Source organism: Zonotrichia leucophrys, chromosome 1 (genome assembly GCF_028769735.1).
Source record: "Zonotrichia leucophrys gambelii isolate GWCS_2022_RI chromosome 1, RI_Zleu_2.0, whole genome shotgun sequence".
In the NCBI taxonomy this organism is placed as follows: Eukaryota; Metazoa; Chordata; class Aves; order Passeriformes; family Passerellidae; genus Zonotrichia; species Zonotrichia leucophrys.
In genome coordinates this window covers 26,932,302-26,959,290 of record NC_088169.1, presented here as the reverse complement: position 1 = coordinate 26,959,290, position 26,989 = coordinate 26,932,302, and the positions used below count along the sequence as shown (strand labels likewise).

The following is a 26,989-nucleotide window of genomic DNA, read 5'->3' as shown; positions in this document are numbered from 1 at the left end:
TTTACAGTAACTTCACAGGGTTTTGTCTGCATGCACATTCAATTGCCAACAGAAACCTTCTTCAATTACATCAGAGATCTTTACAGAAGTGCCACCCAGTCAGCATGCACACACCCGGTTTTATTTCTTAATTTCCTTCCAACTACTGAAGTGCAAATGCAAAAGACTATCAAAGTAAGAGGAGAGACAGCAGAATAAGAGATGAAAACCACACCAAAAAAAGAAATCCACATATATGCACAGATGCATGTGGAAGTAGCTTCACTGCAATATCATGTGCACAATGCTCCTTCACCTTTAGGCTGACCCCAGAAAATACATGAAAAGCAATCAGAGAAATACAGCCCATAGCAATGGCATGTTTGATAAGAGGGACAATTCTGCCAGATCTAGAACTGAAGGTTTCCAAGAGAGGCTATAAATAAAGCCTAGTGCTCTCATCACTAATATGTGTTCAGTTCTGGAGCACACAGGCAGTCTGAAGTCCATTTGAACAGCTGCCCAGTGTGGAGATTATTGCCATATTCCAAAGAGCTGAAGCACAAACTCCAGCAGATTTCTATATCAATTCCTTGGAGAACAGTGTCTCCAAGGTGAAAACAAGCCTAAACCTGTCACATATGCTATTCTGAGCAGATAAATCAACATGCCAGAAACCAGACATTTTTTTGAAGGAAATAAATCCCATCATAAGATATTTTTATGGTCAGTACAGACCTTTGCCCCTTTCCTAGATGAAAACCCAGGATAAGGCCAGAAGTGCTATCAGACTTCTAAACAAGCACATGGCGCCTTCCTGACAATACAAACACCATCAGAAAGATTAATTTCATAGGCAGAAGGTGCATGAAAGACGGCAAATTATTGCAATGGTTTTGATCAGACTTCTACTAAGCTCACCAGTAATTCTGAAATAATTTTTTAACATGGAAGAAGCACTTCAAATAACTCAAAAACTTCAGCAGTGTCATCAGCATATGTCAGATTAGCCAGCAGTCAACAGCTAGGGTAACACTTAGGTACACTTTTACAGAATTGGCCACAAGCTACCAGACCTTCAGCTCCAAGCAGTGCTCACAAAGAGCTGGAACAGAGGCCTTGGGGTGCATCACTGTCAAGCCAAAAAGCACGGCTCACTCACAGCAGTTGGTATGTATTCTGTGGACAATTACAGGCAAGACTTTGCACAGTCTTTTAAAAAGTACTTTTTTCCTAACAAGTAAACTCCTTCTTTCCTCCATTAGGCAGATTGCACCAATCTGATGGATAGCTTCTAAACAGCATGTGACGATCCAGACGTCTTGACTACATCCTGGTTAGATCCAACACCAAAAAAGCAATCTTGAAGATCCTTGATGGCAAACAAGAGTACAAAAATCAGAACTCTGAGGGTCCAACTGGAGCCAGTAGAATTAATTCTGACACATCCTCAAGACAGGACATCACTCAGAAAAATCAAATTAGCTATGCATTGAGATGCTGTGTCTATTAAGAGACCTAAGATCATAGTCTGCAAATGCAATTAATACTACAGCCCTGGCTAGATCACTAAGCAGCAGAGGAGAAAACCAATCTTCTTAATCTTTCTCCAAAGGGAAAAGTCCTTTTGACTCTATTGTCAGCTCAGAGAGCATGAAACCTCCAAGTTTCATTGTGTTCCATGCAGAAGAACAAAGCACTAGAGCTGGATGGATAAGGAGATGGATGGATGCATGCAGTTCCAGTTGGGATCCTCCTTTGATTTTCTCAGATTCAACACAAGAGTAAAGAGGCTCATTAGACAATCCTTGTGTGCATTTTGCTCTGGACAGTGGTGGTGCAGGCAGTGTCAGCATCACCCATCTTCTGAAGAAAAAGACTGAGCTGTTAAAGGGTTTTCAGCACCTTGCATTCAAGGTCCAACACAGATCACAGGAGTTACTCGGAAGGGAAACGTGGAACCTGGCAGGTGACTACACCTGTTCAGCACATTGAGAACACACAACTTGTCAGTCAGTGGAAGTAATCTGTTACCTCACCAGTGGCAGAGAGGGTCTTGATGCACAGTTTCAAATTCTATACTCAAACAGTCTATGAAAGATGCCTTCCATATTTCCAAAAAGTAATCAAAACAAAATTAAATGATGTATGGGTAAAGATCTGTGCACTAGGTACAAAAACAGAAATGAGAAGGAAAGCGCCCAAAATGTGGCTTTAAGGCATTGGTCACGATGTTTTCTCAAAACTATCAGTAAGGACAGAGACTAACAGAAACTCTTTAACCTCAGGAGGTGACATAAAGAGTGCCAGGAACCTTGAAGAGCACCCAGAGGCCTAAATGAATGTACAGATAGAGAGCAACTCCAAGTGCAGCTGTTAATGCCTAACTGCAAAGGTGCATTACTCCCACAAATGCACCCAAGCGCAAATTTAAAGCAGCACCATTGCACAGGTCAAGGGCAGGTCCACTGCTATGGATGTTACATGAACAAGTAATACTCAGCTCAACTTTAGGGCACCAGAAGGATTTCTGTAGTAAGAACACAAAAGCAGGCATTTAAGACAAGCAAAACAGGAATGAACTTTTCCAAATGACACACTTACAGTCACTTTTCAATTAAGATAATTTTTTCCAATTGTGCCTTTATTCTAAAGGGACCAGAACTGATACTTCTGCAGTGGTGTTCCTCCTGAGCTCAAGTGTTTCTGCTCTCTATAAGGTGCTTGCTGCATATAGTAACAAACAACTTCTCTTTAGGCAGGGGGGAAGAATCTTTCCTTGTGGCTTGTACATAATTTCACACAGTAAATATATATTTATATATACATATAATTTCCATGTGTACATATATAAATAAAAAGCAAGCAAGAAGTCTTAAAAAAAATCTAGTAAGAAGAAAAATTAGGGAATACTTTTTGTTCTACTCAGGTTTTCTTTGCAACATCACATCACTGCATTTAAAACCCACCTCCTTGCCACAGAATTTCCTGTTAAGCAGAAAATTTAAAAGTAACTGAAAGTAAAGGGGGGAGCAGCAGCTAATTTTTATTTGGGGAGGAAGAGGATTTTGTTTGAGGGTGGCATGTGTTTAGAGTTTGCATCTTCTTTTTTGTCAGTTTTGGAGGGGTTTTTGTTGTTGGTTGGTTGGTTTTTTTAAACAACTAAGCATTATCACATTTTGTCAGATGCCTATGATATAGCTCTTCTGATTTTTCTAGCTAATTTTCTTCTGAGGCAGGTATAGTACCCATTTTCTCTAAAATCACACCAATTTGTTATGCAATTTTCTTTCCTCTCCTGCTTGCAATTATAATGGCAAAATTTGTTAAAAAGATTTTTTTTAAATTCTGTAGCAGAATGATTTCCTTAGAGCACAATATAGGCTGTATGGAGTGCTGCTAGTGTGCCAACTGAGGTCTTGCTATTTTCTTTTACTCTAGTAAAGTCTTATCTCTAGTCTTAATTTATGAAGCCACAAGAGTGTAGGACAGTATTTTTGTTCAGTCCCTTGTAAAATTAACTTTGGGCTTATAATCACTTGTCATGTTTGTATTCCTGATAACATTATCCATTCCATCACCATCTTTACTGAAACACATAAACAACTTACATCTGTAAGCATTTAGCAATTACTCATGCAAACTTGTCAGTTATATGGGCCCACGTTTCATCAGAGCTCATCACTTTCCTTCCGTTATTAAAAAATAAGTTATTAAAATAAACACATTTATTACTAAGTAATCTGAGTTATCACCAGATAACTATTATCATGGGCTGGATTAAAAAAATGAAAATAAAATTAAGACTGGCAAGCATAGCTATTTCATTTTTGTTTTGACAGCCACCAGTTTTAGCTCCTGCTATGAAACAATGAGTAGCAAACAGGTATATAAGGAAAAACATTAAAATTATGCTGATGATGGGACTTTATTGTTATCTGAATAAATATATGGAGATAAAAAGAACAATTAAAAACTTAAAATAACAGCAGAAGAAAAACTAATGGTGGTCTTGAAAAATCCAAGAACAAACCCTAGGACTTTCTGGGTAAAACATGGGTTGAAGGAGGTTGGATTGGTGCACCAGGCACATCCAAACCCCCTCTTAGCCACTGCAATATCCCCAGCATAGGGACATGCACCTCCTGTACAATCCACAGGGAACAGCTTTCCCAGGGCCTGTCTCCTCACCCACTGTAGCTGAGCACCTCAGTAACATGTTCCAGTTTCCTTCAGACAAAGGCTATGGGGGCATGCACAGACAGCTGGAGAATGCAGCACTTCCAAAGGAGGTTACTGATTTACTGGAAGTATTCTGAGTTAACTCCTTTTGGATATCAAGCATAATGAGTTACTCCCTCCTCTTATACCTCAGTGCTGCATTTCAGCTGGTATTCAAGTAGTGTCTGAGATACAGCTTCTATCAATTATTTTTTCCCTGCATTGAGAACATGCAGATCACACGCTCCCAACTAAATTTCTAAAGAAACAAGCTATACAAAATTATGATATTATGACATTCTGCTTCTACAGAAAACCAAGTCACAAAATTCTGAAATCTACTCTATCAATTGAGTCAAATAGTACTACAATTTTAGTATAAAACACATATACAGCTGCTGGAAAGACAAAAGAACATTTAAAAGAACCCCAACAAATCAACAACCAAACCAAGGCCTTTTAATCTTAATATATTTAGTTACATGTTTTAAATAGGTTGATTTCAGAATTAACATTGAAAAACTGACACTAAACCAAGACTTAGAAGTACAACACTGAAATGGCTTGTGAAACTGAATGTAACATTTAGAAGTAGTAGCAAAGGCAAACCAATGTTGTGGTCAATTAACTGTATTGTAACAAAATAAAATTTATCTTCTCCCCTCACATTACATACACCATTTTTTCTCACCCACATTTTAAGCAATGCTTTTATATATTATATATATTGTATATATTTTATGTAGTATAGATTTAACATTATTTAGTATTACATATAAGTATCAAATATTGTAAAGTAAGATTTCTTGGAAGTTACCTATAGATGCAAAGAAAATGATGGCAAGAAAGTCACGTATTGGTTCAATACAGCACATAATCTCCTCAGTAACCATGTGACCCTGAGAAGAGATCAGAGCTCCAGCTAAGAAGCATCCCAGCTCCATTGAAACATCCAACAGCTCTGTGATCTGTTAAGGAATAACAGAGAATCTACTGCTGAGTGACTTTATATACCATTTCACAGTGAAACTATAAAACTTTACATTATACCAAATGCAGAAAATTACTGTCTTTATGCAAGTTCAACAACAAAGAGAATTCAGTGTGTGTATTTCAATGTTCTGCAGTATTGTTTTTATACTGAAGACTCACAAATCTAGTTCCTCCCTTTATGTTACCTTCTTTCCCACAAAAACAAAAATAAATTTCTTAATCTACATTGCAATGCTTTGTGTGACCCTTATGGACAGCATTTGATTTCACAAGTCAGAGAGCCTGTGACAGCTTTGGAGTCAGGATTACATAATACATTGAGGCTGTGAAATAAAGTAGTAAGAACAAGGTATTTTCCAGCTGTCAAACAAGGGGAAAAAAGAAAATCCAAGCTTATATTTGGGAGAAGAGTCTCAATCTAGCAGAAGTCCCTGGCATAAATTACATTTTATTATTGTAAATTTGATTCAAATGTGCCTGCGTGCTTTACTGAATAAGGATTCATGTAAGTGTAAAAAGTAAACTGCTGAAATGAAGCAAAATGACTACTTGAAAGAATTCAGACTGCTTCATTCTTCTTTAATATTTTAATGCAGTACTAGAAGAAGAGATGAAACATGTAAAGAGACTAAACAAAACACAAAACAACTGCTTAAGGCAATGCTTGGAACACAAAAAAAAAGCAAACTGCACCTCTAATGTATGGTATGGTATAAAGTATATTTTAAAATAATTATTTCAAAATCACACAGCTGCAGATGGTCATCTTGCTGAGAAAGGACAACATTACTAATATTAATGGAACATTTCAAACCAATGACTTATTTTTATTCTAATTTAGACTGAGTATAGTACATTTATGGACACCATTCATTGTATCTTGAATGGTTCCACTCCTCCAATGGAGGAGTGCAAAAGACACAATAAATGAGTCTCCACTCTCTGCATAAGATGGCACCTAAAAATAACCCCAAGACCTTTGTGCACTGAAGTAATAATGTCTGAAAGTGCATTTGTGATAACACTCTAATTTATTCCAAGATATTTGAGGTGATAAATTGGTTCTGTCAACTAATATAATTAGTTGCTGATCATGCAAAGCAAACAAGGTAATGTAATTCTCATTTTAAAACAAAAGGATTTTCAGTGCTTTTTAGTACAATTTGAAATTTTAAGAGGGAAGAAGGCAATATATACATGAAGGACTTTAAAGTCACCAAGAGATGAATAAAATTAAGGAAACAGTTATGAATAGGAAACATTTAAGTTCTTCTCAATCATATATTAGTTGTTTTAAAAGTCACAGCCTCTTTTGGATGATTAAGATCCAATACAGCCTATTCAAATAAAGTTGGAATTATTTTTACTACTCAGCTATAATCTTCCCATACTTAAGTGCTATCAATTGCAACAGAGCTCTACATCAAAACTTTTATAGCTAGTATTTTAAACATTCCCTTGGCCAGGATTAGGTTACCATAAAGGAAGACATGCAGCATATCTTGTACCAGAATTGCAAGACACTGCACTGTTGTGAGAATCACTCTTCAAACAAGGAGCAATTTGAGTGTGAAAGAAACATGTTTGTTCAGAAAGCATCAGACATAACTGGAGCAAACTGCATGTCTAACTGGGAATTTGTTCCCACAGCATAAAAACTGAATTACATTCCTTCAGTTTATGGCAAGCCAAGTATAAGCTCAAGGGCCTGGTAAAAAAAATAGGCAAGTTTTACTGTTTCTTGTTCAGTCTCTGGGTACTACCCAACCTCAGCTCTACAAAATCCATAGGTCACTCTACATACAGAAAAGTGTAAAGTCTATCAGAGAGCAAGAAAAGAACCAAAAATTATATCATCTTCTTAACACTCCCTCCTGTCCTCCAATTTGTTCTTCAGATTTTCAGAATCACCTAGGTTGGAAAAGACCTTTGAGATTATCAAGTCCAACCTTTTATATGTAGCTTTGTACAGAAATTCCTTTTACAATTCCCATCTTGGTTGCCAGTTGTCCCACAGTATTATCTACAAGTGGACACATTTCCTCAACTAGACTGTAGCATCAGGGTTTATTATATATAATGTATGTGCACTTACTGGAGAGGACTTGTTTTACTGGCAGGAAGGCATTCACAGCAGTTTTTTACATAAGCAAAACCTGCAGAGTATTGAGCATGTAGTATTCCCTCTCTGCATCATTTCTAATGTTCAACCTTTACCAACAGGGCTTTAGCCATTGCTAATCCCTGGGCTTTGCACTGTCCTCTTCTCAACTCCTATGTCACAGAAAGCTTTTTCAGTCAAAATTACATGAAAAACTCTGTCAATTCACATGTTTTTCTCAGCACAACTAAGCTTTGAGGGTCCCATTTTATTCCAATTCAGAAAGGATTGGTTTGCTTTCACTAGAATAATGGATTTTTATGTTCAAATGTTCCACCACATCAATAAATAAAGAAATAAACATTACTGCTATAACGTGTTCTGGGTGAATCTCAACCATCTGTTCAGCAGTTGTTTTACTTATATTCTCCAATGATGTCTGTCTTATAGCTACTCTTTAATCATCACAGAAGCTTAATGAATATGGTAAGGCAGTAAAATTAAATAAAATTTTGGTGGAAATTTCAGGCTTCAGTAACTTAAATCTGCTGAAGAGTAAAGAGGGAATTTTAAGGTTGCATTTCAATAAAGTGAAGCTGTAATGGAAATTGAAACAATTTTAAGTGAACCTTGTAATATCTATCTCAACTGTGTTTTATGAAATAATTAACTAAAATATTTGAGATTACAGTTCTTCCTTAATCTTCTTTTAATTGATAGAAAAAAGTCCATAAGCAGTTTACTAGCCATTGAGAAGTACTTCAGGCAAGCAAAGAACAATATTCCAATACAAGTAATGATATCCACTGGACAGTGCAGAAAAACCTCGTACATTTTCATATGTAAAGTACTGCAATAACATCACTGTATTTTCTTTTTGGTATATAAAGCAAACTGGCAATTTGCCTCCACTTGCTGCCAGCATCCCAGGTCAACCATCAGGCAGTGAAACTAGAAGTCACTTTTCCCCCACATGTATGCACAGTCCTATAAACATGTAAATGTAACTGCTGTCCTTCTTGTCAGCCCAGGTTTTATATTTTTTCATTTCCCTTATAACATTCCACAATTTCAGTTTTAAAAAACAATAAAACTGACTACTGTTGTTCCACAGGTTTCCACAGCATTTCTTTATCAGGACAGTGTTTAAAACAATTTTCCTTGTAATGTTTCTGTACATATAGAACATGAAAAAGCAACACTCCAGCACTGAATCCTTAGGCTGACATTCTTCAGCTCATCCTGGTAAATACCTTGGTAAATACCTGGTAAAACTACCAGTTTGGCCATTGATCCTGAATGGTCATGTTTTAAGTTAGATTTGTTCCTTATGTTGCAATTCAGGACAAGAGTTCACCAATTAAAACAAACAAACAAATGAAAAAACAATCAATAAGCTTGAAAATGAGTTGTTGAAAGAACAATAATGATCTACTGCACCTTTGTTACTGAAGACAAGGTACATGATTCAAAGATGCACAACTTTGTCTCAGTGTCATCTACACTGTTACAGGATTGGCACTTGACACAATCCCCACCTCCCAGCCCTGATCTGCCTAGCTAGTTGAAGGATAAAAGGGAGGGGAAGTACAATTATTTCTGAGAATACTGGGAACAGAAAGGGTATATTAAGCTCCAAGTCTTATTAAAATATCTGCAGGTGTAACAAGTTGCAGTGTTATCTAAGTGACTCAAGCTCAGAAATGCTCAAAAGGCACAACCATACTCAAAGCTCCTTAACTGACATGATAATCCTTACATGAAAATTGCTTACTCACACTGCAGTACAGGAACCTCTTCTGTCTCACCTCCCCTCTTTCCTCCCATACACAATTTGCCCTTATCAGCAGGGAAATGGCAATTCTTGTTTAATTAATCATCTGAGATTTTTCAAACACAGGAACAAGCAAAATAAATGAACTTTATATATAATGAGCATTACATGTGCTGGTGTTACACATTAATCCAAATACTGAAAAAGCTTAGCTGGACCCCAGAAACCCAGCCAACACTGAAGCATGTAATAAGTAACTATATGCATGGGCCAGGAACACCTTATCATTCCTAGTCTCTTTTCTGTGTGTTGGAAAGAATGTGTCCTACCAAACAGTGAGTTAAATTATTTTATTTAAAAACACAACTCAAATTTTCTAGATGGAGCCACAGAGTTGTCTTTGGCTGAGGATGCTAAAATAGGCACTCTTATCGCTCCCCTACATTTCAAAAGCTTTTTTAGAATTACACCAGTACAGAAAATTTTGTATTTGCAGATTAATTACACAAGCTCCTTCAATATGTAGGCTTGGCTTTCCAAGGAGAATGATCTTAGCAGAATCCATGAGAGTTTAATTGTTTTCCTACCTGGTGTCCAAAAACTTTAAATTAACCTTTCCAAAGATATGCAACACTTTTAGCTTAGATTGCAATCACTCATCCTATGTTTGTATTCCTGACAAAGTACAGCATCTATGCCAATTAAGTTGGTTTTCCAGAAGATTTGTTTGTTCACCTATTCAACTCAACAAGCAAACATTTTTTCACTTTCTAATTTTTTTAAGCTTATGTGTTCAAACTATAACTTGTACCATTACTATAATGAATTTATAAATGTCAGTGAATATCAAGCATCTCAACTGGTTCACTGAGGTTACCTGCAGTATCCTTTGTAGCATTCCCTTTGATAAATTATTCATCAACTTTAAAAGGAAAGAATTTTGAAAATGCTGAAGAAGCCTTCTGGATTTGCAGTATAAATCCAACAAACCCAAATATATCCTCCCCCACCACGCACCACGTGTGTGTATGCACATGTACTGTGTAAAGTCACATATACAAACTGCTTGTGTATTTGAAATGCAATTTGGATATAAAAAGCCCAATTCTATGAAGGTCATGGTTTTAATTAAAGTAAAATTGCTGCTAGATACCATAATATTTTACACAACTTCAGTGGTTTCTTTGCTGTTTTTTATTAAAGTTGTTCTACAAGTGTAATGTTTTCTTGTTAAAAAGTAAAAAGGTGAAACTAGTTTTGTTTCTTCTCTTACTAGAGGACACATTTGAAATATGAATAGCTGTTTAGAGCAATGGAATTTTCAACTTAAACAGTAGAAGTCACTAACTAAAGCAATGGTCTCACTAACTTCTTTTTAACCTTCTTCCTGAAGAAGGTCAGGTTTTCCTGTTGGACTGTAGTAACTAAGTTAACACCCCTAGAAAAACAGGCACAGGAACTTTTTGGCTTAATTATTCTCAGAGGATGTAACAGTCTGCACGTTCAGGATAATGGAGTGTGAAATCCACAACATTATCAAGCAACTGTCACATTCTGCTCTCCAGCAGTATAGGTTTTCAGAAGGCTGAAACATGAGATTGAAACAAAAAAGGAGAATTCAGGGGAAAATTAACTACACCCAATACAGTTAATCAAAATCCATAAACCTTAAGGAATTCTCTACTTTCTTAATTTCATCCCAAAATGTGTCTCTCACACAAAAAGAAGATTATTTTACAGTAACAACACTGTTGAGAATTTGCTATTGAGAAGAAATTTGTGAACAAATGTCACAAATGTCATTATCAGTATCTCAAAACCCATCCTGAATTATTTTCAAATGCATGAAGTAGTCTACAATTAAAACTCAGATCATGATTTCTAAACTGGCTGTTTTAAAAGCCAGTTTAGGACTCATGATCTGAGTTATCATGATCTAAAAAGCAGAATTTCAGCTGATTCACATTCAAATTGTATCTCTTCTTACTCATCTGTGCCATAATGCAGGAATCATCTGCACATTTGGGGGTTGTTTTAAAACAATTTAAAACCAGACAATTACAGAGTCTATACAATTACCATGTATATGCAATAACACTAAGTGTGATGGCTTTTGTGACACTGATGAAGTAAACTATCCCATGTATAAAAATGTTTTATCAATTCAGAAGATTACCGTTAACATAAGGAAGGTGAATGCAGTTATCCCTAGAATGAGGATTTCCTTGTTCCCTTTGCTTTCTGTGTGCAACTTGCGGTAATACGGTCCTATGAGATAAGTCTTTATAACAAGACAGAGGAGAAAAACAGCAGCCAGAGAAAACAGAATTTGGCCAATCAGGATCAGTATTCTCAGAATTTCCTTGAAAATGCTGGAAGAGAAGAACAAACAATAAGTTTCTTTCAAGTGCTCTCATACCTCCCAACCAGTTCCCCGTAAATGAAAATACCTAATTCCATAAATGCTCAAATCAGGAAGGTATTTAGATACATTAGTAAACAAGATTAAGACTAAATTTGCAGAGTGCCCAGAAACCTCTTTTACAGTCTAGAACTTACTTCCATGTTGACTCAGAAAGATTTTCATTGACTAATCTCCTATTCAGAGGTAAGCCAAAAGTAAGGCACAATAATACTATTGCTTACTCTTTGACAAAAAGGTGCCCTGCAGGAATGAAGTGAGTGAAGAAATTAACTTGTTCTTTTACATTAACAAACTTTTCACTCAAAATTTTAATTATCACACAGGATTAAAGCAGCTAGAGCAAAGAGATTATTTTCATACAACTAATTTCATATGACTACTACAGGTTTCTACTTCACAACAAGCAGGAACAGTAAAGGAAATCTCACTGAACAGAGTGCCTATATTCCATGGAACTGACATTAACTGCAGTGCTCTCACATTCATATTGGCAATCTACATACTAATTTGCAAGGGGTAGAGGGAAGATCCATACAATGTTTTTTTTACCTGGAATATGTGCTCACTCCTGCTTGAATAAGTGTAGGCATGACAGCTATAAATAAACCAAGCTGCACATCCTGCATCACCAACATGCCAAGCAGTACGCTGCTGTAGTCAATATCCCCTGCACACCAGCAAAGTGGTCATGGAAACAGTCATCAGAAACTATGAATGCTTGCAAACACTCAAATCTAGAAAAGCCTTAATCAAATGGAAGCCAAATATAGCTCTTAATGGGCTGAAGGTCATTCAAAGCAATTTACAAACTTTTTTTCCCCCATTAGTAGGTAAATTTAGATGTATCTATAAAGACATATTAAAATACAAACAAAATATTAATATGAAATTTCTGTTACACAATAAAAACATAGACTTTGCTTAGCAGTTAAACACTAGTTACACACTGAGTGAAATTCCTCTACTGAGAGTATACAGGCTTTATTCTGAAGACACACATTTGAGCCAGCATGTGCAAAATATACACCTTGAATTCTGGCATTAGAATGAATATTCTAGAGGGTGAGGAGTACTTTAACACAATTTGTATGAGGGAGATTCAAGTGGAAGAAAGCATGATGTCAAAACTTTCAAAAGGAAACATTTAGAAGTTGAGAAGCTAGAAATATGGCCCTTGAAGGTCCTTATTTGAAGAGCTGTTAGCTATGAAAGACCATCAGGGCTGGTTTCTGTTTCCTGAAGAAGGATGTGAATTTTTTAAATTAACCTTTCTGCCCTGATGACAGGTAACAGTGAGCTAATCTGGTAACCTCTTAGAAAGTTCAAGGACTACAGACACTCAGTAAAGTGAGTTCTCAATGGAGAGTGCTACAATGGTTGTACTACACTGTCTTTTCCCAAAGAGGACTGGCTATGTTCACACCAAGTACATCTCCTGGCAAGAATACACACAACACTAGCCCGTGTTAAATAAGGATGATTGATTGTAAACCAGGCTTAAGAGTGGGTTCTGTTTTCATTTTTTAACCAGCTTCTCTTATAATATTACAAAGTAAACTTTCAAATTTTATTAGATACTACAGTAGTCCATATTTAAAGTCATATTTACCTTCTTTATCTCCTCGAACACTACCTGCAAGAAATCTGGACACCAGTGGTGTGCTTGACAAAGACAAACAAGTGGAAATGAAGACACTCTGTGTTGGTCTAATTTGGAGCAAATGTCCCCACAGTAAACCAAAGGCAATCATCAGAACTGTCATGTAGCAGGGTCCTTGCAAAGATATTTTCCATACCTTGGGAAGAAAATAAGATCTTATGACACTTTTCTCACTGCTAAGTTACAATGTTTTTCATTGCAAATAAGCAATTAAAGATGTGTGATTTGGGGCTGTAGTACTGAGGCACAGATTAATGGATTGTCACACTGTATCACCTACTCCCAATTTACAACACTGAGTAGATATTCTACCCCAAAAGACTCCCTGACAGAAATCAGGTGAATTTCCCCTAGCTCATGAACAAATGAAGGGCCAAATGGTCCAGAATGGGTTGAAATACATTAAAATTATCAAATGAAAGACCAGTTAATGGATGTGATTCTAAGATGAGGAAAAAATGGGTGTGGCAAAATCAGTCACCAATACCAGTAACCCACCCCAAACCAGTGCAGAAGCAAATCTGAAGCAGCAATTTACCTACTACAGTTTAGGAACCCTTGAATTACTGATTTTTATCTTGGATTTTAGATGGACTAGAAATAACAGACTAAGCTAAATGGTCATAAATTGTAACATATTTAGATTAAAGCTTTTCTACTATCAAACTCATAATCATCAGTTTAGGAATAGATCACACAGTGTAATTCTTTACATATATACAGTCTTCACATATTTGTAGCCATACTTTCCACTATTAAAATTCTAGCTGGTTTATAACTTTTTTAATTAGGACCAAAAGAAACTTGTAGTTTTTGCTGAATTCTGGTGGCCACATAATTTAATATTCCAGACTGCGTTAACATACTTGCTTAATTAGTTTATTAGCCAGCAGACTATGTATCATCAATTCAGTATGGAGTACTTAAACTTTCAGATTTTTTTATAACAGGAATGGCAAACATCACTGACACTCCATAACAGCAACTGCACATTAGTGCATGTTAAAATAAAGCAGAGATGGACTGTCAAACTGTGAGAGATTTTTCCAGTAATCAAACTGTTTTACTAAAATAGGGAGTAAATGCAATTTTTTTTGAGACACTGAATAAATAATGCATTCTGTTCTTTCCAAAGTGTAGAAGCAAATGTCACATTTGTCTTTTCAAAAATGTATAAAGCTACAGCAGTGTAGTGTAGGGAGTGTGTAAAAATCTAAAATATAACTGAAATCTGCAGTTTCAGTGATTAGCAATTAAATCCCAGGGATATTGTAAAAATCCCCAGCAGGGATATTATTAAAAAAATACCTTTCTTAATCTTTCAGGAGAAAATTCCAGACCAACCAGAAAGAGAGTGAAGAATACACCAAACTCTCCTAATGTCTCCACCTGTACAATAGACTTAGGAAAAAAAGAAGAAAATAAATCAGTGCACAGCAGTCAACTTATAATACAAAATTATAAGTACACTACAAAACAAATTGATTCTCATTACATTTCCACAGGTAGTTCACTTGCTGTTCATATGACATCAGACGTTCCCAGAGCACTTTTATAGTGCAATTTTTCCCATCACCTGGCTGATACTGGGCAGTAATGTGGCAGGAGAGTGCTGGTCACCCAATGTGCACAGGTGCATTGATTTTGGGAAGTGCTGAGGAATACATCTGATCCAGGTGGCTTGGCTGGCAAGCTGCAGACTGAGATGGAGACTGAACTCTCAGTGGGAGCCTGCAACAAGGGTCAGTGAACTACCAACCTTTGGGATAACCAAGGGCATGAAGATGAAGGCAGAGAGCCTTGTGAATGGTCAGACTGGAAAGTTTCCTTAACAGTAAGCTTTCTTGCTGATTGAAAAAAATATGCTGTGTTTTATGCATGTACTATTAAATCTCCAAGGCTTGCATTCCACAAGCTACTTCTTGCTAGTTATTTTATTGGTCTGTTGGTATAATCTTTCTGCCAGACTGTGGCTGCTGTGGTTCTCCATCCTACAGGCTCCACACATCCATCTCTCAGACCAGCACAATTACCAAGCAGCCTTTGTGCTACAGAGGGAAGGATCCAACAGCAGGAAAAATGGTGGTCTTCTTCATCACAACAGAAAAATGGGGATATTTCTGGCTGGCAACTGGTGTGAACCCTCAGGGCTCTCAGGCCAGTTCTGTTCCATAGATAGAGACATGTATCAATGATCAGAAGAGAGGAGGTGAACACACCACTCAAGTTTGCTGCTGATAACAGACTGGGAGGTGCTGTTCACTCTTTTGAGAGACAAGATGCCTTGCAGAGGGATATAAATATACTGCAGCATTAGGCAATTATTAATGGGAGGAAACTATTTAACAAATAAATTCAATAGATTCTGATCCCTCTGGGATGGTGTAATGCCAGGCACAAGTATAGATGAGGAGAGGAGTGGCTGAAGAGCAGCCCTGCAGAGAGGGATCTGGGGGATGCTGGTGGACAGCAGGCTCAGTGTGAGACACCAGAGGGCAAACCCTGTTCTTGGGTGCATCAAACAGAGCATCACCAGTCACCCAAAATTATCCTGCTGTGTTCAGTGTTGGTGTGGCCTCCCCTGGAGCACTCTGTGCAGTTCTGGGCCCCACCATGGAAGGAGGATGTGAAGGCCCTTGAATGCATTCAGAAGAGGACAAAGCTGGTGGAAGGCTGGAAGGAATGTCCTGTGAAAAACAGCTAAGGACTCTGGCTTTGCCCAGTTTGGAGAAAAGCAGGATGAGGGGCAACCCCATCACTCTCTACAGCTTCCTGAGGAGCGGAGCTGGACAGGGAGGTGCTGAGCTCTTCTCAACTGGTATGCACTGACAGAATGAGTGGAAATGGTTCTAAGCTGCCCAGGAGAAGTTCAGACTGGACATTAGGAAGCATTTCTTTTCTGAGAGGGTGGTGAAACCCTGGAACATGCTTCCTAAAGAGCTGATTGATGCCCCAAGCTTGCCAGTGTTTAAGAGGCATTTGGGCAATGCCCTTAACTATGCCCTTAAATATGCTTTCACTTTTGGTCAGCCCTGAAGTGTTCAGGCAGTTGACTGGAACAGTCTATCATATTTTAAAATCCTAGTATTTCTTTTCTATGTATTTATGGGCCAGTGTAGAAGAAAACAAAGTTTATCATCAATTACAGAAATGAGGATGGAAACCAACTTTTCTGCCAGATTAGAATCTGCCTGCCTTCTCAAGCATTCAACTTTTTTAGGAAATGGAGAAGAGACCAAACACAAGAGACCCAGTCAACAAGAATATTATCCAGGTGAATAATGTATAATCACAGCTTCACAAGAAAAAGGCAAGTCACTTAAACTGTCATTAAGAAACTTCTTTCATATCTGTTCTGACCACAAAATCTTCTTCAATGTAAGTATCCTGAAAATTTGTTGTTGGGTTTCTTTCTCATGCCAAGCTTACAGACTTGTTTCTCAGTCTAAGTGATCAAACTTTCCAGACATTTTCAACCCAGAAATTATGTACAGCACAGAGGTTGAGATTATTTCATCTCTTCCAACACAAGATCAACAAAATCCTACAATTTCTACTAATCCCTGCTTTTGAGCTCAACAATCATTCTCAACAGAAGCCCATCCATGTAGGGAGCAGATGTTGCAAAGACAGAAAGTTCCAAGTGGTTTCATGGATATCAATGCAACAGACACATGCAACTTAAACAGGCATTACTGTGCAGCCTTGCATGTGTTCTGTTTTTCCTGCTGGCCAAACAATCTGTTAATGCACACCAGAGCCCTTAATGGAAACGTGTCCAGCCAGCCGCAGCTCACGGCTCCACAGCAGCCACTAATCAGGGTACACGTGATGGAGCTAAAAAGGTTCAAAAGAGCTCAGGAATGTGGGCAGGGGACTGGGAAAGGAACAGGGGGACCAGGGTGGATGAAAGCACTTCAGAGGTGCAAAATAACTCTCCTGAAAGCCAAGCTATGTTCCTTGGGGAACTATTTGTTTTAAATGCTTTCTCCATTGTCAACACTGACTTTTTGCAAGTTTCTGTATATTTTATGTCATTTAAATAGTTTGGTTCCCAATTGTGATGTTTTATGATTAAAATCAAAAAGAAACAAAAAAACAAACCACCTGACATAAAACTTTCACAACACACAACCTTCAGTTTTCACTTTCAACACTTGTCATAATTTTATGACAATTTAAAAAGAATTGAAAACAAAATTATTCAAAGACATAAAATTTGAAGCTCTCCTCTTGTAAAGGTTCAGTAATATTTTTTTCTCATTACATTTGAGGCTGGCAATACCATATCCTTTTAAAACTACTTTTAAAGATTTCAATGAATTAAATCAGTCAAGAACTAACTTGCACACTTACCTTGATACTATTTAGTCCTGAGGGTCCTAAGAGTACTCCACAGATGATATATCCAAACATGGTTGGCAATCCTATTGTTGTGCACAGCCAGCCACACGGCAAAGACAACATTCCTATTGTCACAATATCCTAAAAAGGTAAGATTTACAAAGGCATTAGTATAAAGGACACATAAATTTGGGATGAAATTGAAGACTACTATCTTTCAAAAGACAAATAGCACTGTAAAATTAAATGTAGACTACTTTGTGTGAAAAGAAAACAAAACTTCTGCAAATTAACCTCAGTGCTGTTGCAGGTGTAAGCACAGCAGTTTTTCAGGTGAAGCAGATGAGGTACTGACCTTAAGTAATTGGGGGACTTTAAATCAATTTATAAATATTTTAAATATATTATAGAAAGTTGGCAATTTCCTGGTTGGAATGATACCTTGCATTTAAACATGGTGAAACAGAATTGTTTTGGGTTTTATAATTAAAACAAAAACCCCAATCCAGTTACTCTATATAAGGCACAAATACAATCAAACCTTTACCCGTGTGTGTGTGTGTATGTATTTTTCAGTATCCCTTTTTTCATCACAAGGCACAACCAGATAAATTCTCTCTACTGACAACATGCAAGTGGCTTACTAAGCACAGCAGTAGCTTTAACACTTTGTAGTCTGAGAGAAGGGACAGTGCCCCAAAGGTGCAACAAGAGAAGCCAAATAAAAACAGAGAGTGGCATCATGATCAGTCTTGTGAAGACAAACCTAAGAGTAGGGAAGACATGGCTGAATCACCATAGCTGGGGGAGTCATGAATGCTGGGGTAACTTCAGACAGACAAATGCTGAAACTAAACTCACTCCAACCAAGCAGTACTGATTTGCAAACTTGTGGGACTAAATCCAAAAGTGAATGACAAGAATGTCTCTAAAATTATTACCTTTATGAAGTGATGATCAGCACGAGGAATGGTTGAGTCTCTGGGCTTAGTAAGGATATACTGATTGTTCTGAGAATCAATAAGCATACTAAGCCCTAAGTCATCTTCTACTTCTCTTTTTGAAGCATTTCTCTTGGAGTTGGCTTCATCTTCTTCCACCCTTAAAACAGCTTCAAAGTTTACACCTCTTACCTTTTAAAAAAAAAGAAAACAAATCATTGAACAAACAAAAAAGGGGAGTAAATTAAGCATATCATAATAACAGAATGGCTATTAGCTGTGCTTGAAGTTTCTACAGAACTTGTTGACACCAACTAAAAATACTGCAGGTTTCTTCTCTAAAAATCTTTCAATCTCTTTATCATGATGTCTTTAAAAGTAACACTTTTTTACCCTGAACAAAATCAGTTGGAGGTTACAAAGTGATATTCAGTTCACAAAAATCTGAACTAAAGACTGCATTCCAAGTTAAGAAAAGGTCACTATCCTGTAAATTTGAAGGAGACATTATAAGAACCATTTCTACCTAGTTATTTTCAGGATTTTATTTCTCAGAACAGTAATTCTTGAACACAGGTTGTAGTGCAGATTTTTTTCAATTTTTTATTTTTACCTGCTACACTTCACTATTTGGCTATATTTTAATAGAAGCTTGTGTCTTTATCAGAATATTGATTACTGTATTAAAGCTTGTCTATTGTAAAAGTCCACTGTTTAGTTTATAAAACCGTTCCCTGCAATGACGGAGAAGCACATAGACCGCCAGGCAGCACTTGATGGTTCTTTTCAGGGATGGAGGCAGCAGCAGCAGAGCAGGAGAGTGCCCGCTCGGCTCCGGCGGGGCCGCTCCAGCCGGCCGGGACAGCAGAGGGCGCTGCGCCGGCCCGGCCCGGCCCCGCCAGGCGCGGCTCCCGCCGCCAGCGCAGCCGCTCCATCCGCGGCGCACCAAGTGAAAATGCGGCTTCTGCTCCCTCTCGGATCGAGCTCAGCTACAAAAATACCGAACAAAACCACACACGGCTTGGCTCTCTGCTGCAGAGAAACTGGTTGTGCCTCCTCAGCAGAACTCTAGAGCTATGCTCGCCTTGGGAGTCAACCTGGAAATCAACAAAAACATCCCAAGAGCAGAAGCCAAATAAACTGTAACCCGTGTTTATGCAAACAGGGCCAATCTGGGGAGTCTATCTGAGGATGGAAAAATGGGACACTAGAATAAACTGACGTATTCCTGGTTCTAGAGACATATAGCCTTACCTGAAGGATACTATCCCATCATAACATAAAAACAAGGATCAGTGCAGGTAGGTCAAGGTACAAAACACAGAGGAAGTCAGATGTAGAAGAATGTAACATCACAAACACATTTCAGGGCTTTCCTTTGAAAAATATATCTTCTCCCAGACTGTGAAAACCAACAGCAACAATTCTTGCTCTGCCATAACTTTCTCAAGAAAATTAAAAAGTGAACATGGTAACTCCATATCCTGCAAGTCCAACCATCACAGCTCCCACCACCACAGAGATGTCACATCTAGCACGGGCTGTATCGCTCAGATGTACCACACTTGGGCCTGTCAAAGGGGCAGCTGCAGGGAGCACCTTCAAACCAAAACCACAGAAATCACTAGCAAAAAGGAGAAATCACTCCTGTTTGCTCCCTCTTTAACAATCACTAAAATCCTAGCAACTATATAACACAAGAGAAACACACAGGGCAAACATCAACTATAAATAAATGCTCTCCAATGAAATTACTAAGCCTAAAGCATCACTTACAGATTTGTTGTCATCAAAGGCATGCTCTTCTATTTCCTCTTCCAATCTATCAGCTGCCTTCCTGACATCTTCCAGAATTTCATCAAGCATTGACAGGCTTTTGTTTTGGTGCTGCATGTTCTTAAGGGCTTCAACCTGGTGTTTCTCTGCGGCTAGGAGTTCAACATATTCCATTTCTTCCTGTTGAATTTTACAACACAGATAAAGTGTTGGCAGGCCTTTGAGCAGAAAAAACATTTGACATAAATGTGTGCTTCTTTTGACACAAAACATTTTATCAGTGGAATCGCAAAAGCAATATAAACATCATGAAGATATTTAAAGATTGATTTTTCTTGTGCCAATTTTCATTGGGTGAGTGGGCAAAAACCAAAACAACCAAACAAAATATCCACCAATAGCCTTTTCTATTACATTAAACAGCAGACCTGCCCCAAGGTTATGATCCAGAAAATACAAGAAAGGATTTACTTTGAGAAACTCTAGGAAACAATTCAGAGCCAAATAAAGTTTAGAACTTCATGCTTTTGAAGTGAAGCATAATACCCTGAAAGCATAGCTATACTATCTACAACAAACAAACAGATGTAAAGCACAATGAACCTTCACTTTATAAGCCCTTTTATAAACATAGGAAAAGGTCTGTTTATGGTATTCAAAAATCACAGTAACTGTGGAAACAGGAAGAAAAAAAGAGCAGAGGTAGAGATGAGCAGCCAACCACTCTAGCCAAGCTTCCTGTTCATGTTTCCCAAAATGCACTTTTCCAATCAGAATTAAAACATGTGACTTTTCACCCTATTTCAGTTTGGGTCTCTTATCAACTTGCAGTGACAACTTCTGAAATTACTAGGTTTCTGAAGTAAAAAGAGAAAATATGCTGATAGGGTTTGACATGGTGTGAAAATATTTCAGTAATTTCCCTGATAAAGTTATGATGTTTCAGGTTCAAAAAGATAACTAAAAAGCTTAATTTACTAACAGCTGGGTCTAACAACTTTTACATAGTTACCATGAGAGTAACCAAACAGAATACTTTGTGTATTGACAGAGAACAACTTGAGGGTTTTGGGGGAAAAAGATTCTTTCCTTTACAAGCCTCTATTATTTTAAAGATTGTTGAAAGAACAGCTATATGAAAACACACACAAGGACAGGGCTCCTTTCAGTTAGATTCTGGATACTGAGACTACCTGAATGAGAGAGACCCTTCTTCTGCTCTTTTAAAGAGCCAATATTATTAAAAAGAAAAAATAAAAAACAGGCAAAAAAATGCAATCTATAGTCCTGACTCAATTCACAGAAAACACAAGTTGCTGTCTCCAGATGCCCTGCCCCTGCCATGCCCAGTTAGAAATCAGAGAACATAGATCTCCCATAGGTTGTGTGTTTTATCTGCCTACCCCCCAGAGATATCTTCAATAACCTGAGCTTATTAAATGGTCCTAAACACCTATGCTTCAATAACTGGAGTGTCTCCTCCTGCACACATTTGCAGATGGACATTTTCCCCTTGGAACCCACAAGAACATGCACATAGTTCAGTCAATTCCTTGATGCCAAGAGAAGAACATGTTCAGTACAACCAGTAACTGCAGCCAAAGCCTTCAGAAATCCTGACAGTCGGATGAATGCCTCTGGTTGTGAGGAAACCACAGTACTGGTGGCTGCTGGTTTTTAGAACTATCATAGTTACATCCTCATGGTGAAAGTTACCCAAAGCCCAAAATAACTGGAGCTGGGAAGAATGTAACTATTAATGTGTTTGGCCCAATGTCAACAGTCAGTTCTTATGCAACACATAAGTAGGAGACACAGTCATTCTCATACAGCCTCAAGGAAAAACACTTCCTATCTGCAGCTCTCTGCTAGCAGACACAGCTCAAAAGATGTAAGAAACAGCCCCCATATGAGCTGCAGGTTCTCTGCTAATTCAGCAACAGCTTAGAACACAAGGTGAAATTGATGATGGTTAAATTCTTTCCCCTCAAAAATGGAAGAGGTTTTGGGTGCAAGGAGCCCATCTCAGTCCTTCCCGTTGGCCAAGACAAACAGGCTGAACAGAGCTAAAGGCAAACTACATAAAAAATAATGGCTAATTTCAAAGAAGTTAACTTTCCCTGAATAGCAAGGTAGAAAAGCTTTGAAAAAATTAGAGTTTAGCTGCAAGTTCCTTCAATTAATGAAGAAGAAGGGTTTTGTAGTCTATTAAAGTGGCATCTGTTTCCACCAAGAGACAAATATGATAGCAGTAGACTGGGACAAGCACAGGCAATGGTGCCCATAAAAAAGTTAATTCAAACAACCTGCTAAAGTGCATCACAGCACAAACACTGCTCTGCAGCTCAGGCTGGGATTGGAGACACTTGATCACGAGGATAACAAGCAACCTCTTAAGCAAAGTAATACAGATAAGGATTGTGTACTTAATGTTGTGCACACCTGAAAACATGAGCAAAATGAAGATCAAGACTTTGGGGCAATGCTGATTCAGAATGCAGAGTTGCTGTTGCTCTCTACTGTGTATTCAGAGACAAAGGCACATGCAGGAAAGGCTGCATCTTTGCAATACTTGCAAGTCATTTTTTTCCACCCATATCTGATTAGAAGGCATCCAAGAAATTAGAAGTTAATTTAAAAAACAGGTGAGATTTTGTTGTTTTTTTCCTTAACTTCCAAACAGGATCCTGGAGCAAAAGAAGGCAGAATTCATCTTCAGTGCTTCTTTCTTACTTCCCCCTGCCCTACACTCTGAATGATCCCACTACGTCTTTTCACAGCAACAGAAGCAGCAAGAAATGCAACAGACACACATACATATCCCAGCACGAATGTCTTCAAAGCATTTCTACTCAATAGAAATATAATAAAGGGAAGAGTCCAGCACCTCCTACATTTATTTGTATTTTCCATTCATTCACTGTTTAAAAAAATAGATGTTCTATGAGTATACCAACAAAACAATCATTACACTAAAATGAAACTGGGACAAAGATGGACCTACTGTGTCTTATGAACTAAGAACAAGTCCAAAACATATGTTTCCCACGCCATTTTTATCTTTTGCTTCTCTTTATACAACAACTATAAGGTTAGAACCACAAATACTCTGTTTAAATAACCACATGCATGGCATAAGAAGGAAGGTGCAAAAGATTGCTCACTCAAGTAAATATTTTGAAAATACAAAAAAAGCCTGCACAATCCACTTCAGCAAAAGTAAACTTTTGACAGGACACACCTCTAAAACACATAATTGTACACAAAGGCTTCCTTGTAGAAGAAGAACCATTCTCAAGTTCAAGGATAAATGGACTTCATTATTTTAGAGTAACATTACCAAGAATTAGGTAAATGGGAGAGAAGGTTCTGGAATGTCTCACTGCTGCTATTTTACAAGCTCTGAGAAAGAAAAAAGGTGGAAAACCAAGCAAAGCTCATGACAATTTCTATGACATTTCCATGCAGCAGAGGCTGCCACTACCATAAAGTATCACCACACAAGTCATATAAAGCAATTCACTGGTATACATCTAGATCCTATTTATTTCCTATTCAAATTTGCTGTATCCTGTCTTCATTTCCACTGCACAGAATCACTCCACTCTGCCAAGTTTACATCCTAATTTCTGCTTCCAACAGCCCATCTTGGCACGATTCACTGGACACCTTTACTGCACATAATTTCTTTCCAACTTCACCTGTCAAGGGCTGCACATTCCTTAGCACAAATGCCCTTCAGAGACTCTCACAACTCAAATGCTAAATGCCAATTACATTTTTATTCCTTCTCTTGCTCCCTTGTGCAAGGGCAGCCTCTTCTTTTGGAAGACAGAAAATAAAATTCTTAATACATTCCTCCAGAGGTTGAGGAGTAGAGAAAGGACAAGAGCAATTGAAATACCAAATACATTAAATTGCATTTTCTCTCAATAGGAGACTTTGAGTACACAGTCTGAGCACCACCAAGTCCAGAAGACAGTGGCAGATTGTGCTCAACGTAATGGGACACAGGAACTCAAACTTTCCATGAAGTATCTGTGTTCAACTGTTACTCATCTGTGTTTTCTCCTGCCAAAGTTATTTCAGCTAACTCTTTCTTGGAAGCACTGCATTTCAAACCTGCACTTCTTAGGCTAGGAGTGCAATACTGAGTTTAAAAATCTAATCACCTACTGTTTTGCACGTCCATTTTACTCATATCTACACAAATATGGAAATGAAAGGCAGCAAGTCATTTTGTTTTAACTGTGGACTTTGATTGAGCAATTCTCATTTAAAATGGAAAAAACCAGTTAGTATTTCACCATTTGATGGCATTATTTCCACTCAGCTAGTGGGACTGCCTTGTCTAGTGCAACTCTGCTATGAGCACTCATTCACTCTTCTTATTCTTCTCCCTTTAACATTATATTTGCCATAGGTCTTACGATTACACTTAGCTTTGAGACATGAACTATTGACTGCCAGTAAGTTTTAAGCTCAATACCAGAATTACTTGTAAATTTACTAATGAAAACAAATACTTCATTAAACAGTAAACATTGCAAATTTTATGTAGATACCCTTTTTTATTAAAATAGACTGAAACTGTGCAATAATAAAGTTAAAATCACAAGTAGAATACGAACCCTCTAGTAACAAACATGGGAACCAACCTTAATTGCAGCTTCTCTCAAGGCCTCCAGTCTCTGTCTACTGCTTTCTTTCATATTTACAACATCTTTGTAGTCACCCTGTAGAGCTCTCTGGAGGCCATGAATTGCCTGAAAGACTGAGTTTTCACTTTCATTTAGCTCCTTTTGGAAGATTTCAAATGTGTGCACCTGAAAAAGTTTCTCTTCGTCAGACAGTCCTGCATCCTTCTCAACTGCTCTGATGGCATTTTTTAGTTTGTTGAGAACAACGTTCTTTTGGCGAAGAAGACCGGAGAGTTTTCTGCAGCTCTCCAACACCCACTGCTTCCTCTGAGTGATGCCAGCCCCCTTCCCACGGTGCAGCTTGATGGCATGTTTCACCACATCCTCACGGTCTGCAGGGCTGGCTAACGGGCCACAAGGCAGCGAAACCAACGTCCACAGGGAAATAAATCCAGTAGCCTTCATCCTTCACTTTTTATTCCTCTTGGGAGAAAGTAATCATCCACAGCTGCTCAAAGCTTTCTGCTACATGGTTTCTGCATCTCCAGGATGCACAGCAGGCTGCAAGACAGTACCAATCAGTTATCAAACATGGTAATGTTGGGCTGTTAGATCACAGAAATGTAGAAAATAAATCCAAGACTGCTGCCTGCACCACAAGCTTTAACAGAACACACATAGTCTTCTTCACTCAACGTTTATGAAAACCAAGAAACAGTCCAAGGCTACTAACAGATTTTTGTTTTTCCCTTGACTATTTCCTAGATAGCATCTTGTTTTAAAAGCAGTGACTGGAAAGCTTAGTCACTTCACATGGTACTCATCTGCACTTCTTACATGAAAGAAAAGCCTTTACAAATATCAGGCCATGATGTGATAGGCTGCATTTCAACCCAGCACTAGAACCCATTATTCTTAGCTGTCAGTAAATCTCCTGTCTCTTCTAAAACCTATCCTAAAACACTGTATCATAATCATTTGTTATTTATAAAGTCTCAGAAGCATTAACAAATTCAACTACACACATTCAACAAACATAAAAATACAAAACCTAACTGAATCAGATTACATTATAAATCATAATTGTGGAAGAAAGAATAGCAAAACTTCGTGGACTTCTGAGTGCTACTGGTTTGGATCAAAAATCTCCTTCACCTGAAAGGCTGGAGGGCCCTGAGGTACTTTACTCCAAAACCTATTAGGGATCTTCAAGATTTTAAAGTAAATTACAAAAACACTAAATCAATTCATTCATAAGTTCATTTCCCAGGAACTACTTGAAGATCTATACCTAAACTGCTGCATTTAATTTTAACACCAAGCAGGACAGAATTTAAAAATTAATTTCCTTCCATCAGAACCTAGAAGGAACACTACTGACATTATTGCACAAAATAACAGTTATATTTTCTTTTAAAAATCCAAACAAACATAAAAACCCTCAAAAAACCCCCTCACGCCACAAAGTTACACATAATATATAAAATTTTGTACTTGGTATTCTAAAGGCTCACATCACACACAACATGTTAACAGATCATCAATACAGCAGGTATTTCCCTAAAAAATTATTTAGTCTTGATCATTGGGCCAGCAGCCTTAATCAGCAACCAGCACATGGACACAGGCATCTGGAAGCAGGCTGCCTAAGAGAGAATCTTGTTTTCCTACAAGGCAGTAGCAGTCCAAGCCAGCCATCACCAACACATGGAATGAGCTCGGAGCAGCCTGGCCTGGTAGAAGATGTCCCTGCCCACGGCAGAGGGCTTGGAGCCATTGGTCCTTACAGTCCCTTCCAAGCCAGGCCATTCTGTGATTCCATGGCAAGGGAACATGGCAAACACAGTCATGGACTGCCTTTAATTGTTAAAAGCCCTCCCATCTCCGTTTCAGAGAGAAATGAGAAAATTTGTCTGTGGGTTGGTTTATTTCTTTTTCCAGTGCATGAAATGCAAGCCAAAGTATTAAGTTACTATTCACTGACTGTGGGCTAGGGTTTAATAACACAAAGAGCTAAAACATTTAAAATTAAGAACAGAAAGTGCAATCAAAGTCGCAAAAGCATATTACATCACTATAATGTCAATAAAATAATAAAGTACAAACATTTTAGAACTTCGATAAAGCTGGGGCTT

General features: G+C 37.9%; 1 protein-coding gene across 1 annotated transcript in view; it reads right to left on the bottom strand.

Moving 5' to 3' along the window:
* The window catches only part of TMCO3 (transmembrane and coiled-coil domains 3), a 35,120-nt gene that overhangs the window by 6,896 nt on the left and 1,235 nt on the right, over positions 1–26,989 (bottom strand). The window contains exons 2-10 of the mRNA XM_064709619.1: positions 24,873–25,415; positions 20,215–20,394; positions 18,439–18,630; positions 17,510–17,638; positions 14,462–14,554; positions 13,103–13,289; positions 12,043–12,160; positions 11,245–11,440; positions 5,018–5,168 (exon numbers count right to left, since the gene is read on the bottom strand). Coding sequence (XP_064565689.1) covers positions 5,018–5,168; positions 11,245–11,440; positions 12,043–12,160; positions 13,103–13,289; positions 14,462–14,554; positions 17,510–17,638; positions 18,439–18,630; positions 20,215–20,394; positions 24,873–25,319 — 1,693 coding nt within the window. The 5' untranslated portion in view covers positions 25,320–25,415. The remainder of the gene's footprint in view (positions 1–5,017; positions 5,169–11,244; positions 11,441–12,042; positions 12,161–13,102; positions 13,290–14,461; positions 14,555–17,509; positions 17,639–18,438; positions 18,631–20,214; positions 20,395–24,872; positions 25,416–26,989) is intronic.